At 54.9% G+C, this 17078-nt stretch overlaps 1 protein-coding gene across 2 annotated transcripts; it reads left to right on the top strand.

Moving 5' to 3' along the window:
* The first annotated feature begins 537 nt into the window (after window positions 1-537).
* Window positions 538-15742, top strand: TMEM9 (transmembrane protein 9). 2 transcript variants are annotated; one of them, XM_049770677.1, is made up of 6 exons: window positions 538-620; window positions 1171-1271; window positions 2541-2632; window positions 6579-6687; window positions 8081-8212; window positions 14935-15742. In XM_049770677.1, the coding sequence occupies exons 2-6, from the start codon at window positions 1206-1208 to the stop codon at window positions 15082-15084; spliced, it is 549 nt and encodes a 182-aa protein (XP_049626634.1). In that variant the 5' UTR covers window positions 538-620; window positions 1171-1205; the 3' UTR covers window positions 15085-15742. The 2 variants fall into 2 exon arrangements, with proteins under 2 accessions (XP_049626634.1, XP_049626633.1); XM_049770676.1 differs by lacking the exon at window positions 538-620 and adding an exon at window positions 711-737.
* The last annotated feature ends 1336 nt before the right edge of the window (window positions 15743-17078 follow it).

Below are 17078 nucleotides of genomic sequence, written 5' to 3'. Positions count from 1 at the left end.
CTTAAGGATTATACCTGGTTGGTTCAGGGGACCATATAGGACACCAAGGATTGAACCTGGGTAAATCAGTCCAGCCGAATCAACTTCCTTTACAGATAAGAAAGCTGAGGCCCAGAGAGGGGAAGTAGTTGCTTAGTAACAGAATCAAAAGCAAAGTCCACTAGGGACCTAGTCCCTCTGGCCCCAGATGGTTCATCTTTCCTTTCACATCAGCATTCTGCAGCCCACCAGTATTTGCCACACCAGCTCCAAGGAGAAAGGAAGAGGAGGAGAAGGGGAGGAGGGTGCTGACCTCTAGCAAATTTGTCCAAGCATAACTCACCAAATAATCTTTTCAGACTGAATCGGGACAAAGCCCTTCAATGATCCTTTGCATCATTACTGCTGCTCTTGCATATCAATTACATTTGTTTTTTTCTCTTTCGAACTGCAAGATGGAGCAAGATAGGCTCCAATATCGCACAGACCGAAGCACTGCGCTAGTAGTTTTAACCCGCCACGTAAACGTCAAGGCCCCATTCTGATCTTCGGGGGGCAGACACTCCCTTTTCTTCTTTTGTCCGGTTGGAGAAATGCCTCCCTCTCCCTGGCGCGGGAGCCTCCAAGAAGCCCAGGAGAAGGTGGATCTCTGCCTAGGCGTCAGGGAGGTTGGACTTGAGCGGCTGCTCTGGAAGCCAATAGAAGCACGGAGTGGGAGGGCCCAGCCGGGCCTTGGATGGCGGCGGCGGGGCTCGCAGGTTTGCGGACTGGGCCTTAGGGGAGGGGGTACAGGGGGTTGTGGGGGGCACGGGGCGGGAGTGGGGATGGGGTGTGTGTCTCAGCATGGCCTAAAACACTTGAGCGCGGTGGGCACGGGCCTTGATCGTCACATCCCAGCTCCCAGGCGCTGCGCCCAAAGTTTTCGCCAGGCCTAGCCGGGAAGAGCTGTTGACTCGCGGAGATGCAGATGGCGCAAGGGGGTGGGACGCGCGTGTAAAGAGGGGCCTAGCGGGTTTGGTGGGAAGAACTGCGGTCCAAAACGCGCCTGATGGGCTGTGGAGAGCCTGAGGTTTAGGGGAGTTTGGGGGGTGGGGAAGTCAAGCAGTATTTGGTGGCCTGGGTTTTTTTGGCTCCTGGAGCCCAGCTCCCAGCCCATGGCCTCCTCCCCTTCACTCCGTGTGTCTGTTGCAGGTGTCCGGTGTGGCTGCCCCCGTATTCCAATAAGCATGAAGCTCCTGGCTCTGGTGGCCTTGGTAGGGTATTTGCTCGTGCCCACAGCAGAAGCCAACAAGGTGAGGGAGGTGGCGCAGGCCCCTGGCACATAATGCCCAGAGGAACCCATAGGCAACTGCTGCAAACTGTCACTTACCCCAGGGCCAGACCTCTGGGGGGGGGAGGGTGCTCCCCCAAGCCCTAACTGCATATGTCCGGAGGGGAGGGAAGAGGGTGGTGCCTGCCAAGCCCAGTGTCTCGCAGAGATTCCAGGTAATGCCAGCCTGTGAGGAACTTGGGGCTGGGAGTTCTCAGGACATGCCCCGCCTTCCCTTGCCCTTGGCCTAAGTGGAGGTTAGGATCCCTCTCTTTTTGTTTGGCTACACCTGGCAAGGCTCAGGGGTTACTCTTCATTCTGGAATTACTCCTGGTGGTGTTTAGGGAACCACGTGGAAAGGCAGGGATGCAAGTTTCTGTCATTGAGAGTGACCTAAATGCCTGGGGGTCCTGGCACACCCCTCATTCCTTAAGACTTAAGTGCTGCTTTGAGTGTGTCTGTGGACCTTGAGCTTTGGTGAGGGTGACAAATGCCTGGGGGTCCTGACACACCCCTCATTCCTTAAGACTTCAGCTACTTTGAGTATGTCTCTGGACCCTGAGCTTTGACACTTAAGGACTTGCTGCTTCTCCTTCTGGAAAGTTCTAGATGGAGTGGTCAGAGTTGGACTCTTACCTATTTGGAAAGAAGGAACTTTCCAAAAGCCTGCTGGGGTCTCTCCAGGGAAAGGCCTCCTTTCTTTTCCCCAATCCAGATCTAGGGAATAGAAGGTGGGGTGGGGAAGAGATAAGTATCCAAGGCTGTAGGGCTGAGGGGCACCGAGAAGGGGTAGGATAGAGCACTGTCCCTCTCACTCACACCCCTACACAAACCCCCTCTCCCTCACTCCTCCTGAGGAAATGGCCATCCCCATTGGTTTCTGCAAGCTCCTTTTGCATCCTGACTGGTGGTGATCTTTTTATTTATTTTGCTTTTGAGCCATATCCAATGGTACTCAGGGCTTACTCTGGGGCTGTCTGCTCAGGGATCACTCCTAGCAGTGTTTAGGAGACCCTGTGGAATGTTGGGAATTGAACCCAACTGGGACATGTCCAAGGCAAACACCATGCTGTATTGTCACTCTGGCCCATGGTGTTGGTCTCAAGGCAGCTGTGACAGAACATTCTTGTGGGGGGGCATGGGAGAAGGTTGGGGCTTTCCTGTGGTCACCTCTAGAACTGAGACCTGGAAGCCTAGGATCTCACCAGAGCCTGAACTGGTCTCTCCTGCCTGTGTGTGCTTCCTCTCACAGAGCTCTGAAGACATCCGGTGCAAATGCATCTGCCCCCCTTACCGCAACATCAGCGGCCACATCTACAACCAGAATGTGTCGCAGAAGGACTGGTGAGCCTGCCTGGTGGCCTGTACCAGCTGTGCCTATGAGGAAATTGGGTGGAGTGGGAGTTTGGGGAGTCTTGCACCCCCCAAAGGAGAAGCTTGCTCTTTCTTTTTTTTTTTTTTTTTTGGTTTTTGGGCCACACCCGGCGATGCTCAGGGGTTACTCCTAGCTGTCTGCTCAGAAATAGCTCCTGGCAGGCACGGGGGACCATATGGGACACCGGGATTCGAACCAACCACCTTTGGTCCTGGATCGGCTGCTTGCAAGGCAAACGCCGCCGCTGTGCTATCTCTCCGGGCCCCTGAAGCTTGCTCTTTCATTCCTAGGAAGGTTCTGACAGGAATTTTGTTTTTGTTTTTGTTTTTGTTTTGGGGGGGAGGTCACACCCAGCAGTGCTCAGGGGTTACTCCTGGCTCCACGCTCAGAAATCACTCCTGGCAGGCTCGGGGGACCATATGGGATGCTGGGATTTGAACCAATGACCTTTTGCATGAAAGGCAAACTTTTTTTTTTTTTTGGTTTTTGGGCCACACCCGGCGTTGCTCAGGGGTAACTCCTGGCTGTCTGCTCAGAAATAGCTCCTGGCAGGCAAGGGGGACCATATGGGACACCAGGATTCGAACCAACCACCTTTGGTCCTGGATCGACTGCTTGCAAGGCAAACACCGCTGTGCTATCTCTCCGGGCCTGAAAGGCAAACTTTTGCCTTACCTCCATGCTATCTCTCCAGCCCCTCTGACAGGAATATTTAGTCCTTGGCTAGCCTGTTTGGAAACAGCACCCAGGTGTCTGATTCCAGGAGAGGGGCTCCTGGCTTTGGTTCATGTAGCATGTATTGGTAACGATGGCATGGTGGCTCGGGTATAGGTGAGGGGGTGTGGTGGCTGTCAGCAGGGGGTTCTCATGTGCTCAGCACAGGGACCCTGTGCTGTATTCTGCGCCAGTCTCTCTCATCACAGGCCTGTGAGGGAGATAGGCTGCATGCCCTTTCAAGACTAAGAGAATTTAAATTAGACTCTTGGAGCCTTGTATGCATTTTTTTATTAAATAAAGGGGGGTGAGAGAAAAGATAGAGAGGAGAGAGACAGAGACAGAGACAGAGGGAAAACAAAGAGGGCTTGGAAAGATAGCACAGCAGGTACCTTGCACCCAGCTGACCCAGATTTGATTATATGAACCTCCTAGTATGTGTGGCCCAGGTGTGGCCCAACACCAAAACAAGCAACAAAGTAAAGAAAACCATGCTTACCCTGGGTGGGGGTGGGGATCAGCAGTGCACACGATGCCTGGAGCCCCCAGGGTATGGATCTGCCACTGTAACGTTGGCATTTTTTTTTTTGTTGTTGTTGTTCTTGGGTCACACCCAGCAGTGCTCAGGGGTTACTCCAGGCTCTATGCTCAGAAATTGTTCCTGGCAGGCTCGGGGGACCATATGGGATGCCAGGATTTGAACCACCATCCTTCTGCATGCAAGGCAAATGCCCTACCTCCATGCTATCTCTCCAGTTCCATAGCCACATCTAACCCAGTAATACGGGTGGGACCCAGCAGCTGAGCTGGAGAGAAAGGGTCCCTCTGCCACGCCTTCTGTACTACCCTCTGCACAGTGGATTGTGGGGTGCCCTGGAGCACACTGGGTCAGCAGCTCTGATGGAATTCAGCTTCTGTTTGTCCTGTTCAGTCCAGGAGACAGGGAGGTACAGAAGAATAAGCCCCCCCTCCCGCCATTGTTTGTTACTCCCACCCCTCTGTTCCCTACCTCTTGGGGAGTATTTGATGTGTGGGTGAGAGGCAGATAGTAGACCTCCCCCATCTTATGTAAGCTGGGGCAACAGTTCTGGCTTCTCAGGACCCTGATGTCTCTCTCCAGAGGTCTCAACCCTGGAGCTTCTCCACTAGAGGCTTCAGTGGACCTCTCCCTATCCTCCCCTGATCTTCACCCTAGCCTTGTGGGGGAGCCCCTGCCTTTCACAGTGATCTCCTGTGTCTCTAAAGGATGGAGGTTTGGCTCTCTGGAGCCAGCAGAGGTACCCCAAAGAAGGGAGAGCCCTGACAGACCAGCACTACCCCCACAGACCTGCTGTCCATTGCCTTCCCCAGAGGCAGGAGAGGGCCCAGGAGGAGTCAGGAAGCCCCTCATCTGCATCATTAGGGCTAGAGGTGCTTAGAAAAAAGACTCTGAAAAACTTTTTGAAAATAGGCATCCTGGGTTTTGGGTTTAGTTTCTCTTTTTCGTTTTTGCTTTTGAGTCTTGCCCATCCATATTCAGGGCTTACTCCTGGATCCACTCTCAAGAATCAATCCTCGAATCCCGGTGTCCCATATGGTCCCCCGTGCCTGCCAGGAGCTATTTCTGAGCAGACAGCCAGGAGTAACCCCTGAGCACCGCTGGGTGTGGCCCAAAAACCAAAAAAAAAAAAAAAAAAAAAGAATCAATCCTGGTGGGCATAGGGAACATACAGGATGCTGGGACTGAAACCAGGTTAGGTTTATGCAAGACAAATGTCTGCCCACTGTACTGTCTATTCCTTCCTTCCTTCTTCCCTCCTTCCCTCTTCCTTCTTCCTTTTCCCTTCCTTCCATCCTTTCTTCTATCTTTTCCTCTCCTTTTCTTCCTTCTCTCATTTCTCCTTTTTCCTTCCTTTCTCTTTCCTTCCTTCCTTCCCCCTTCCTTCCTTCTTCCTTTCCCTTCCTTCCCTACTTCTTTATTCCTTCCTTCCTTCCTTCCTCCCTCCTTATCCTTTTTCCTTCTGTCCTCCTTCCTTTCTTCTTCCTTCCCTCCTTCTTTCCTTCCTTTCATCTTGGCTCCTTTGGTTTCTGTGCTGTGATTATTTTCAGGGGTGTTCAGAGGAGACTGGGGTGCCAGAACTTGGGCTGGACTCCTCAATTGCAAAGCCTATTCTCATCCTCTTTCTGGTTTGAATTTGGGCTTTTATTTCCATCCCCAATGTTCACGCCTCATAGATTTTGCCATTGCTGCCTCGGATGTGGCCACCTAGTGTAGCCATGTACCATGTACCACAGGGGACGGTCCTTGCCCCAGGCACCGCTGCCTACAGCACACACTTGTCCATCCTGAGAATGTAGGCAGGGTCTGTTTGATTGTTCGGTGCTGATGGGAAGGGGCATTTTATAGGCTGCTGTGCTGCTGACCAGCTGGAAGATGAAAGCTGAGGGGCTGAACTCAGAGCTGGCATTGGGACTGGGCCGAGGGTGTTATGTACTGTGGCCTGCTGCCATGCCCAAACCCTGGCTCTGGGGAAATTACCCCTTGGGGCTGTAGAGCTGGCAAGTATGTCCAGGAATCCATCTGGGGTCCTGTGAGCTGACCTTGAATGAAATGGGGCCTTTGGTGTAAGAAGTGGTGGTGGGAGTAGGGGGAGGTGGGGTGCAAGTAAGGTGATCAGAGGGCACGTGGGAGGGAGTAGGCTGAACCCTGCAGGGATAGAGCTGGGCAGTGGGAGCCGGAGTCAGAGCAGCCTCACCTAGTTCTGTTGTAGAACCTGGGCTTGCCTGGAATAGTGTGAAGTGGGGACCCCCCAAGGAGGCCATGTGGGAAGCAGAACCATAGCAATGGTGGAAATTTCTGGCCACTGTGTGGGGCAGAAATGCTGAGCCTTAGCTAGGCCTCAGTGGAGCAAGAACTGAGAAGCCAGAGTGGACTGTGGACGGAGCTAGAGTTGGGGAAAGTGGGGCTGCCTCAGGTTCAACCCAGGTTCTCCCTGGGTCAGCAGAAGATTTTGCTATTTGGGACACAAGCCACGGAGTCAGGTTGAGAGCTCAGGGGCCCACATCCAGGGAGAGCACAGCTCAAGTGGGTAACACATGGTTGAGCTAGGAACAAGGCAGGGCCATCGATGGGATGGTTCTTCTAGTTACCCCCTCTCTCAGAGTCTCTCTGCCCTGAGCCACACTGTCTTCTGCCCCACCCATGACATGTCTCTGTTGCAGCAACTGCCTACATGTGGTAGAGCCTATGCCAGTGCCCGGCCATGATGTGGAGGCCTATTGCCTGCTGTGTGAGTGCCGCTATGAAGAGCGCAGCACCACCACCATCAAGGTGGGTACCCCTACCAGCAACCCAGTCCCTGGCCGTGCCATAACCTTAGCCTCAGATTTTAACCCCCTCCCTTCTACCACAATCTCAGCTGAGCACCCTGGTCCTGCCACCCTGCACCCACAGAGTTTGGTTTACTCTGGAATATTCTAGGGGTTTCTACACTGGCAGTTCAGGCCTTGAGCACTTGCTCCACCTTACTGAGCTCTTTCCTATGGTCCTCCCTGCCTTGTCCTTCAGTGGTGGTCCTTCCCACCTCATCCCTCCTATGTCTTCTTACTTTCTTCACCTCAACTTCCATCTTCCGGTGTCCTCCTCAACATCCTCCATCCTCCCATAGTCCTCTCTGCCATCCCCCATCCCATGGTCCTTCCCACTGTACCCCATCCTCCTAGAATCCTCCATGTCATCCCCTCATCATTCCCACGGTACTTCCCACCATCCTCCATCCTCTCACAGTCCTCCCTGCCATCCTCCCATCCTTCAATGGTCCTCCCACTGTCCCATGCCCTTCGCACCACCCTGCTCCAAAGCAACCCCCTCTCCATTGGGATATTTCCTTCTTCAGCTCTCCCACCTTCCTAGATACCTTATTCTCTGAATGTGCTCTAGGGAACCCACACTCTGGGAACCAGGTATCTGAGCCCTGAGTTCTGAGCCACGTGTCACTTGAGCTGGCAAAGAAGGGACTTCCTGTCATGAGTACCTCATCAGACCCACCCCTTCACCCTCACATTTCTTTCCAGTCCTCAGGAGACCCCGGCCAGCTTTAGCCCCTTTCTTCTTCCCCCTTCCTGGGTACAGGTGGGAGCTGGACTCACATGGTGGGTGCACAGAGACTGGGTCCCATTAGGGAGAAGCTGGCCCTCCAGCTTAAGCTGGCCCTCAAACAGGTATCCCTCTCCCTCCCCTCCCCCCGTGCTACCCCTCTAGGTCAAATCCCTCTCTGATGGTACCTGGCCTAATAGGAGGGCACAGAGCACTTTCAGAGCCAAGTACCCTCTGGGGCCCAGGAGCCTCTTTCATTTTGTACCTCGGCCTGTCTGATCTGTAAAAGAACTGAGATTACCTGAGAAACAGCAGCTCCATCCCGCAGGGAGTTTGTTGTGACCTCTGACCTGGTATGCCCCTCAGGGCCCACTGTGTGTGCTGGAGGACCAGGGAGGGGCACAAGGCCTCAGAATGGCAGTACCCCCTTCCCAGGTCTGGATGGTGTCAGTGTGGGACATAAAGTTCACCCCTCCAATCTGTCAGTTCTGCTGGCCTGAGTGCACCAGGCCTCTGGGCGCCCCTGGGTGAAGGTCAGCCAGTCCAGGAAGCCCTGCTGTCCCTTGCAGCTCCCCAACACAGCTCCCCAGCAGGGTGCAGGCCAGGCTCACGGTGCATATCTTCCCAGGTCATCATTGTCATCTACCTGTCAGTGGTAGGCGCCCTCCTGCTCTACATGGCCTTCCTCATGCTGGTCGACCCACTGATCCGGAAGCCTGATGCCTACACGGAGCAGCTGCACAATGAGGAGGAGAACGAGGTAGGGCCAGGGGCAGGAGAGGGTGACAGGGCTGGGGGAACACCTGGGATTGGCCTATCCCCATCCCCACCCCTTAGATTCCCTAGACTGGGAACTGGGGCAGAATGCACCCCACCTGCCTGGCCCCAGCCTCAGCGAGTTGCCCTTCCCTGGCAGGCCACTGGGGTAGCGAGAAGCTACTAAGATTGGGGACAGGCACTATATGGTCCAGAGCTGCACAAGGTAGTTATTGAGAGGTGGCTGTGGGAGAAACAGAGAGCATTTCTGGGAAGTAACAGACAGAGCTGGGACACCAGCACAGATAGCCTCAGAGGTAACCTGGGAAGTCCTCGCATAGCTGGGGCTGCCGCACACCCCATGAAGGTCCCCATGGGCTCTTGCTGCATCAGGGCTGTGGGCTTCACTTGAGGATGTGGAAATGGGGTGACACAGGAAGAGGACCCTTGGAGGGCTCTTTATGGGTACAAGAAGTGCTGTGGCCTCCACCACTCCCTGTCGAGGCAAGTCTCAGGGCCAGATCCTGTTGAGGGGCTTCAAGGGATCTAGCAAGTAGGTATGGTCTGTCCCAGAGAACAAAGAAATTAGTTAGCGTGTCATTGGGAAAGAAGTGCCAGCCCCATGGAGTGTTGGGAGTGAGGATGGGGAGGGGCACAGGGGACCCCACATTGGGGCCATGAGACTGACAGCATGGAGAAGCATTCTCAGTTGGGGCTCCCCATTGGCATGAAATGAGGCTCACAGGATGAGCTGAGGGCCGAAGGCCCCTGCTTCACCACATGTTGGCTGCACACAATGCTGGGATGGTCAGGGTCCCAGACCTGGGCTATGGAGGCCAGCCTGCTCCAGGGACATTCTGGGGAGGCCCCTCTTCCCCCAGCCAGAGGTGGAGCCGAGAGGTGGCCTCGCCCCATTGGGCTGGGCCCAGGCAGTGGTGCTAGCAGTTGGGTGGTCTGTGCTCCAGAGGAAACCTCGGGTCTACCTGGTGATTAATGCACAGTAATAGCAGCTCTGATATGGGCGGGGCCTGGCTAATAAACACTCAGATTAGGAGAAGGTGGTAATTGCCACCTGGCTGGGGGGTAATTCAGAGCTGCGCTGATTACACAGGCTGCGCCGCCCGGAATGCCTGGCGCTCCACTCAGCCTCGCGTCTCCTGTCACCATGATCTGGTGGGAGGGCAGCTCCTTCCACCCCAAGAGGTGGGGGGGTCCCTACTTCGGACCTTGAGTCAATGGCAGGTGCTTGTTGGCAAGCTTCTGGGCAAGGGAAGGGTCCACTCTGGTTCCTAGGAATAGTCCCTGTCTCCCACAGGGACAGCACCCAGGGTGCCCCCTTGTGCTGCATGGCCAAGGGCCAGGTTCTGGGGCTCAGCCCCAGGTTCAAGAAGGTGCTGCAGAATAAATTCTGGCTTTAAAGTCCTGACCCAGGTCAGGCTGATGGTCTGAGAGGGCAATGGGGACCCTAAGTGCTCGTTGAAGGCTATGGCCTTCTATCTCAGTGCTGAGCGTGGCTTCTCTTCCCTGACTTTGATTCAGTGGGGTGTCCTCTGCCTCAGGGCTCCTAGCTTGGCCCTTCCTTGGGTTTAGGGAGGCCCTTCTCTCCTGCATACTCAGATACAGGTCGTCACCTCTGAACAGCCCAGACCAGACGCCAAGGGTGGCCTTTGCAGGTGATAGTGCAGAGCAAGACCAGAGCAATAGCACAGCAGAGAAGACATTTGCCTTGTTCATGACTGACTGTTTGATCCCCCATAATATGGTCCCCTGAGCCCACTAGAAGTTATTCCTGAGAGCAGAGCCAGGAGTATGTCATGAGTATCAATGGGTATGGCTCTAAAAACAAAACAACTCCCAAAGAACAGAAGAGTAAGGAGAAACTGGCTAGTGAGGATGAGAGGCTCTGTCAGACACAGCCTGGATACCATGTTCTCTAGCTAAGAGTCTTGGAAGAAAGAAGGAAGACTGCCTAGATAAAGAAGGAGACAACCTATGAGCTTTCAGAGGATGGGAGCATGGTACTCAGCACATGGCACCCTCAAGTTTGTCCCCTTGAGAAACACAGGTCGTGGGTGGTGAGGAAGATACTGCTGACCCCTCCTCTGCTCAGTGGGGACCAGGAGAGGACCCCCCTCCCACACACACACACACACTACTGGCTGTGTGATTGAGACTGAGCAGAGCTCTCGGGACTTACAAATACCCTGTGGAGCACTTTTCCCTGAGAGGGCAAGAAGGACAGCCTGGGTGGAGGGCTTTCTGTCCTCCTCGATAGGTTCTGGAAAGTTCTCCAGGCCTCCCAGAGGACTTGGACTCAGCTATCTGAGACCATGCGTCGCTCTGGCTGTACCCTCCCAATCTACCTGTAGGAGTCTGGGACCCTCTGAGGTGAACTCCAGCGGCCAGAGCACTCTCCAGGATTGGGGGGGGTCCCCTGACCCGGTACCCCAGTCTGGAGCCAGGAGCTCTCCTGCCCTGGGGTGGGGGGACAAAGAGAGGAAGGGATGGCCCCAGGCCTGTGGAGGGAGATGAAAGCCCCAGGTTCCCTTTGAAAGGTCTGGCAGGCCCCTGTGGGCCCTGATTGCGGGGCGCTGCCGCCCCTGGATTCCAGCAGCATTAGACCTAATCCCCGGGCTCAGACGTCCTTTGAAAGGAGGAAGCGAACATGTTTGCCGAGCCTGAAACGCCAACAGAGCTGTTTCAGATGTACGGGCTGGGCCTCTTTGAAGAGGGAGAAAGAAGGGACTATGAGCTCTGGGTGTCTCCTCATGGCCTGGCCCTGCGCCCCAGGGGTCCCCAGGGCTCTCAGCCCAGCAGTTCTAGGGCCAAGCCAGGGATCTCTGTGGGGAGGGTATGTGGGAGGGCAGGGGATAGGCTGAAGGAGAGATACAGCTCCAAGGACTTCCCCCTTCTACCCTGTATCAGGGTGGTGGGTAGTGGGGGGACAAGGGTAAGGGGTGCTCTAACCTCCAGCCTTTCCCTCTGAGCCGGGGCAGGAGAGGTGTGAGTCGATAGAAGAATCTAGATTTAATCTAGAACATGTGTGAGGTATTTATGATGCTGTCAGAAGAAGGACTGGAGTCCCTGTTGGGGCAGAGGGCCTGGCTCAATTGCTGTGTCGGTGGGACTGAACTTCTTAAGAAGCTTTGTGAGGCGTGATGGTCCTAGCGCCCCAGTGTGACTGAGTGGGGGAACCAACCACGTGGTCTCCCTTCTGTGGACTTTGCCCTTACGCAGTGTGTTGTGTGTGGGAAGGCAACAGGACTGGCTCACGTTGTGGGCACCGTGGGTCTGCCAGCTGCTGAGCTTGCCTTTGGCCCTTCCTGGAGGGGTGACCCGGTCAGTGAGCCAGCCCTCCCTCTGCCCTATGGTCTTTGCTGGAACAGCTTCTGGTCTTAGGCAGGCCTGTGCATAGCCAGGAAGAGGCACCCCCAGTTCTTATGTCAGCCCAGCCCCACCGTATAGACATCTGGGGCCTCCTGGCTCCTGGTGGCAGCTACCCCAGGAGCCCCTCAGGGTTGTCAGCAGCACCTGACCAGGGTTCTCCTGAGCAGTCCTGAGGTTCTGAGGACAGATGCTGTGTGACTTGAGTCAGCAGCAGGTCCCCTGGGTTGGTATCCTAGAGCCCCAAGGAAGGAGGCTCGGAAGTGGGGGAGTCGCCCAGCAGGCTCCGCAGAGGCCCCACTCGGCCGTCCTAGAACAGATGTGGCGTCTTTAATACCTTTTAATCAGACTATTAGCGATGGGAACACGAGCCTCTCAGCGGCAGCTTCCCCCCACTTAGGAGCTGTTTGCTAAGACTTTACATGAAGGGAAAACAAATGAGACTGTGGTAATGCGGTGAATCCAGCATGTTCCTTAATGCTCCACTCTTGGCTCTTTGTGGCGTCCCGCCTCAGCATTCTCCAAGATACTGAGTGCAAGTGGGGAGACAGGAGAGGTGGCTCCGCCCAGCCTGGCCCAGGGGGGACCCCAGCGCATACTGAAATCCTTTCAGTTTTGTCCTTGCAGGATCACGAGGACGCTTGTCCTTGGTAGAGGGACACTGGGGGTGAGGGTTGCATAGCTAAACTCAAAAGAGCAGAATTGAGAATGTATGGGGCGGAGAGATAGCATGGAAATAGGGTGTTTGCCCTGCATGCAGAAGGACAGTGTTTGAATCCCGGCATCCCATATGGTCCCCTGAGCCTGCCAGGAGCAATTTCTGAGAGTAGAGCCAGGAGTAACCCCTGAGCGTTGCCGGGTGTGGCCTAAAATAAAAATTAAAAAAAAAATTGAGAATGTATGAGGCTGATTTTGAAGGGAGCAGACACGCCCTCTCTTCACCCATGGGGTGCAGGCTGGGGGACCTACTCAACCAGAGATACCAAGAAGCTTTGGTATCGTGGGTGGGAAGGAAAGATGCTGTCAGGATAGATGACTCCCTGGCCAAGGTGTCAGTGCTGAGCACCAAGACCAGTGCTCCCCACCCTATGCCTGTTCTGCCAGCCAGTTAGCTCAGTACCTCATGACCATTATCCTGAGTGTTCTCCTGACCAGACTGGCTCCTGACCCTTCATTGCATGTCAAACTGGAGACAGGAGGTGGGGAAGTTGGGGTAACAGTGTGGGCAGAGTGGGGAGCTCTGAGACATCTCACTTATCAATGAGAGAGAGAGAGAGAGAGAGAGAAAGAGAGAGAGAGAATGTGTGTAAGTGTGTGTGTGTATGTTTGTGTGACTGTGTGGGAATAAGTTGTGTGTGCATGAGTGAGATGCTCATATGGGGGTGAATATGTGATGTGGGTGTGAGATGTGAGAGTGTGAGAGTGTGAGGATATGTAAGTGTGAGGTGTGTACCAGTGTATGGGTATATAGATGTATGAGATGTGAGTGTCCATTGAGTAATGTGAGGGGATGAGAGTGTTATGAGGGAGTGTGTGTGTGAAGTATATGTGAGAATGTGTGTCTGTGTGAGTGTTGTGGGGATGTGAGTGTGGAAAGTATATGTGTGTTATGAGTGTGTGTGAGTGTTATGAGGGGGCGGGTGTGAGGTGATATGGGTGTGAGACTCTGTGTGTGTGTGTGTGTGTGTTAGCGTGAGTGAGTTGTGCTGCTGTGTCACTGGCAAACATGGATCCTCCCGACACCGGCATCAAACAAGTCTGAGAAGACTGGCTGGATGCCCAGAGCTTGGAGGCCCCAAGTGGTCCAGGCACTCAGCCTCTCAGTGCTCCTGGTGCTCTGCAGGGAGCACTATGGGCCCAGTGGGAAGAGGCCCAGAGGAAGTGAATCTGGAGCCAGGCTCCGTGCGCCCCCTGCCTGGCACAGCCAGCACTGCACCCTCAGACACCTTTGCATCTCCCCTTCTCAGGAGCTTCCCAGGTCCTGGACAAGGGGCACCTGGGAGGCCATGTCCCCCTGCTTCATCCCAGCAGTGCTCCCGGGAAGTGACTTGAGCCCTGTGGCCCTGTGACAGTGAGTCCCCTCCCAGACGCCACTCGGAAACTGCTTCTCGCTACCTGCCTGCCCCCCACCAGCCCCCTCCACCGGCCCAGCAGCTGTGTGCGACAGAAGCGGTGCCAGCAAGGGGCATTAGAAGCAAAGTTGCATTTACTGGGCGGCTCTGGGCTTAGAGAGGTGTGCTAATCCCTTAAGAGATGTGTGGCAGGAGATGAGAGGCAGAGAGAGCTTGGGAGGAAATCCCCACGGGGGTGTGGGCCTGGCCCTCAACTCTAATTCCCCCCAAAGATCAGGTTCGGGTCCTGCAGGAAATGCATGGGCTCCGGAGCCTCAGAGGCGAGAGTGGTAATTAGGGGAGGAGACCGCTTTTGAGGACAGAAACCGATGGAGAGCAAAGGGGAAGGGACTTTGGGGAGTGGGGGAGACAGGAGTGAAGAGGTAGAATAACCCTCAGCTTTTAGCAGAAGGTCCAGCACCACACTGGGGCAGTGGCCATGGTGTGGAGGTACAGGTGTGCAGGACTATGGGGTGCAGGAATGTGGGTACCAGGGTGTGTAGGGGTGAGGGTGTGTAGGGTGAGATTATATAGAAACAGCTGTGCAAGAGTGAGTGGGGGGGGTGCAATGTGCCTATGTGGATAAGAGGGTGTGCAGGGGTGCAGATGTGAGGGTGTTTGTGTAGGGATGAGGAGGGCGAGGTGCATCATTCATGTTCCCGAAGGCTCCACAGTGAGCACTTCTGTCTGTGCAGGTTCTGGGCCCCTCCACGCCCTACAGGGCTGTGCCGCCTTCATGGGTTAGCCCCAAGCCTCTCTCCATGACCAACATAACTGAGCTCTGCATACACCAGTATAGACAGAAGCTGCTGGTAACAGAAGTGATTGATCTTTGTGGTGGTGCCTAGAACCCCACTTTCTATAGGCCTGCTTCCCAGAACCCCAAGAATGAATGTGCCTCATCATGCAGTTGCCAACAACAGAGCCCCCAGTCTGCCCAGCTCACTATGATGGACCTCAGAAGTGACCAGATGGACCATCCAGGGCTAGCACCCAGGCAGGGGGTGGCTGCCTTCTGTGTGGGGCCCAGTGCTGGAGTGCTACAGGGCACACAGTCAGGCTCTCTCACTCTCTCTCGCTCTCTCCCCTCTCTCTTTATCTCCTCTCTCTTTCTCTCTCTCCTCACTTCCTCTCTTTCTCTTTCTTCTCTCTCTCTCTCTCCTCTCTCTTCCACCCCCTCTCCCACTTTCCTGCTTTCTCTCTCTCTCATTCTCCATATCTCTTACTGCAGGATGCTCGCATGGCCGCTGCCGCCGCAGCCATCGGAGGCCCCCGAGCCAACACAGTGCTGGAGCGTGTGGAGGGAGCGCAGCAGCGTTGGAAGCTGCAGGTGCAGGAGCAGCGGAAGACGGTCTTTGATCGACACAAGATGCTCAGCTAGAGTGTTGGCACAGAGCTGGCGTGGTGGGGCTCAGGGAGCCAGCGCTGTTCCCTCCTGTGAGCCTTTCAACCCCTGACATCCACCAAGTGCCCCTTCTCCCTCTCTAGAAAAGCCATGCTCAGGACTGAGTGCTGGGACCCCAATCCCCAACAGTTCAGTCCACTCTGGGGTGAGGGTGGAAGTGTTCTCAACTCTGCAACCTCCTAGCTCCACATCCTGGAGCACTTGGCAGCTTCTGGCTGAGACAAGTTGGATCCTGGATCCCTGGGAGTTCAGGGTTTAGACAGGGGCCCAGTCCTCTCACCTCCCCCAGCCCTGAGACCTCAACTCCGGCAGGGCAGACTCCAGCCCCCTCCCCTGCAGTATTCTAGCCACCCCCAGATACTCATCCAAATTTCCTGCAGCCCTTCCGGTCATGTATGGCAGTGACCATGCAACCTTACCCCACTTTTGGCAGTGCCCCCCTTCCCTGTGTCTGCAGTTTCTGAGCCAGACATTTGGCAGGACCCCATGACCAAGAGGCTGAGCAGGGCACGGGTGTTCCTGCTCCTGCCCTCACCTACTGAGCCCCATCCTCCGATGTCCCTGCATGGAGCGAAGCGAATCGTTCTGGGTCTGAGAACTGGTTTGCATTATTAAACTGAGTCCCTTCTTCCCTGGGTCTCCTGAGCCCTGACAGAGCCTGGACTCTGCTAGTGCTGTGTGTCAGAAAGGGCCCATGCCCCAGGGATCCTAGTGGCACTGACAACTGAGGGTGGAGTGGGCACCCCCTCACCCACAGAAAGAGACCAGATGGGGGTGAGGCTCCTCCTTTCTCATTTTACCACAGAGCTAACTTGGGAGTGACCTGAGCATGTTCTGGTCTTTGTGGGAAGTGCAGAAGGGAAGTACCCATGTCAGTCTCATAGCCAGGCATTAGGGCTCCCCACAAAACCATGCTGCCCTAAGGCTGCCAGGTGCTGAGGGTGATCAGGCAGGTCCAGTGGATCAGGGTGTTCCATGTGCAGTGAGTGTCACTAGTGTGATGGGTGGGAGTCTCTCCCCTCAAGGTTTGTCTGAATAAACCTTCCTCCCTGGCTGACTTCTTACAGGGTGAGGAGGACACAGTCTGGAGAATATTTTGAAGTGTCTATCCTAGTGGCTATTGGTCGAAGTGCAAAGCCAATAAAAGTCCTAAAGGGGGCACAGCCAAAACCATAGCACAGTGGGGACAGCACTTGTCTTGCACACTGCCAACCCAGATTTAATCCCAGCATCCCATAAGCCCCTCCGGTCCTTTGAACACTGCCAAAAGTGATTCCTGAGCATAGAGCTAGAAGTAACCCCTGAGCACTGCTGGGTGTAGCATTCCCCCCACCCCCTAAAAAAGGAAAAAAAAAACCTCTTAAGTGGGATGAGGAAATTGAAATGCAAGTGGAGTTCTAAGGGATGGGGGAGCTGGAGGCAGGCTTAGGGATACCATAAGTGTGCACGGCATGATGCGTGCCAGTGTGACTCTAGGGACACAGGACACTAACACCGGAGGCATAGAGGGGCATCTTACCCACAGAGCTGCCCCTGTGTTTGCCCGCACACTCTCAACACCTGCTCACACACTAGTCACCAGGACCGCCCTGCTTTGGAAGGTTCTGGGCACTCAGACCTTTCAGGAGATACCATTCAACCTTGAATCCCACCAGAGGTAGGCGATGGATGTGCTGACTTCACAGAAGCCTCACGGGAATCATCTAAACACCAACCAGACTGTCCTTGAGACTCGGGATGTCTGAGTTCTGGTTAAATCCTGCTGACAGACAACTCAGTCAGGTTTTTGGGTTGGGGTGGCCCAAAAGGCTTAGACTGAACCCAATCATGGTCAGTATCAAGAAGCTCCAGCATGTGGAAGGTCCATGAACAACAAGTTTTGACCCCGCTTGAAGGATATATCTCATCACCAGCATTATGGCAGTTCCGCCCACCCATGTGGGGAGGGTTCTGAGGTAGTTTCCAGGGAA

This window comes from Suncus etruscus, chromosome 3 (genome assembly GCF_024139225.1).
Source record: "Suncus etruscus isolate mSunEtr1 chromosome 3, mSunEtr1.pri.cur, whole genome shotgun sequence".
Lineage (NCBI taxonomy): Eukaryota > Metazoa > Chordata > Mammalia > Eulipotyphla > Soricidae > Suncus > Suncus etruscus.
This window is presented reverse-complemented; position numbering and strand designations above follow the sequence as displayed.

Bases quoted from the DNA above. Each gene is read 5' to 3' on its own strand.
- TMEM9 (XM_049770676.1), top strand. From the start codon at position 716: ATGGCGGCGGCGGGGCTCGCAG. The intron at 738-1,170 runs GTTTGCGGACTG...TGTCTGTTGCAG, and splicing joins GGCGGCGGCGGGGCTCGCAG to GTGTCCGGTGTGGCTGCCCC. The intron at 8,213-14,934 runs GTAGGGCCAGGG...CTCTTACTGCAG, and splicing joins ACAATGAGGAGGAGAACGAG to GATGCTCGCATGGCCGCTGC.